At 54.2% G+C, this 911-nt stretch overlaps 1 protein-coding gene across 1 annotated transcript in view; it reads left to right on the forward strand.

Annotated features, from left to right (window-relative positions):
- TSPYL2 (TSPY like 2) overlaps positions 1 to 905 on the forward strand; it is a 9,907-nt gene extending 9,002 nt beyond the window's left edge. The window contains exon 8 of the mRNA XM_077748293.1: positions 268 to 905. Within this exon, the coding sequence (XP_077604419.1) occupies positions 268 to 464 (197 nt within the window). The 3' untranslated portion in view covers positions 465 to 905. The remainder of the gene's footprint in view (positions 1 to 267) is intronic.
- The last annotated feature ends 6 nt before the right edge of the window (positions 906 to 911 follow it).

Below are 911 nucleotides of genomic sequence, written 5' to 3' on the forward strand. Positions count from 1 at the left end.
GCTTTAAATAACAGACACACACACACACACACACACACACACACACTTTTTCCAAGCAGAGGTGCTTTGTGAGTGGTCCCAGGCCCCCAAAGCCCTGGCTGCAGGTTCTGTTCACTGATAAGGGTGCCACCCTCCAGCTTCCAGAACTGAGAAGATAAATTTCTATTGTTTAAACAAACAAACAAACAAAAAAGAGTAATTATCTACCTGCTCATCTAACCACCCTGTTTTCCCCTCCTTACCCCGTGTGTCTCTTACCCTGTACAGACAGCGAGCAAGAAGGAGAGGAGAGTGACAGCGAGGAAGAGGAGGAGGAGGAAGAAGAGGAGGAGGAGGAGGAGGAGGAAGAAGGGATCGAAGACGACTCCGAAGGAGGGGAAGACTCTGAAGACTCCGAGATGGAGGAGGTGCTTCAGGTCCAAAATGTTTGGGCCAACCCGGGGAAGAGGGGCAAAACTGGATAAACATTTTACCCTTGCAGGGGTTGCCTCTCTGTATCCCTCTCCCCCTGCCCCATTTGCCCTCCCCCTCAGCTAGGGCCGCGCGGCCCCATATTGCACTTCTGGGGGGTGACCGACTTCGTACACGGGTTTAAAGTTTATTTTTATGGTTTAGTAATCGCAGAGTTCTTATTTTGAGGGGAGGGAAAGGGGGAGTTCCCCCTCCTTTTGGCCCTCCTCCTCCGCAGGCTTCTGTGTGCTGCTGAAGTATTTATTGTGATGCCTTGGTCAGGGCCCCTCTATCCCCCTCCTCGTGCTGTGTGGAGTGGACACCCTTGATCCCGAAGCAGGGAGGGCCGCTGTGGCCTTGGGGGGCTCTACAGCCACCCTGATCTCCCAAGTCTCTCTTTCCCTCCGTCCCTCGCCCCCTCCCCACGCTGTGCCCGCTAGCCCGCCTTGGTGTCTATGCAA

Source organism: Crocuta crocuta, unplaced genomic scaffold (genome assembly GCF_008692635.1).
Source record: "Crocuta crocuta isolate KB4526 unplaced genomic scaffold, BGI_CrCroc_1.0 scaffold1307, whole genome shotgun sequence".
Taxonomy (NCBI): domain Eukaryota; kingdom Metazoa; phylum Chordata; class Mammalia; order Carnivora; family Hyaenidae; genus Crocuta; species Crocuta crocuta.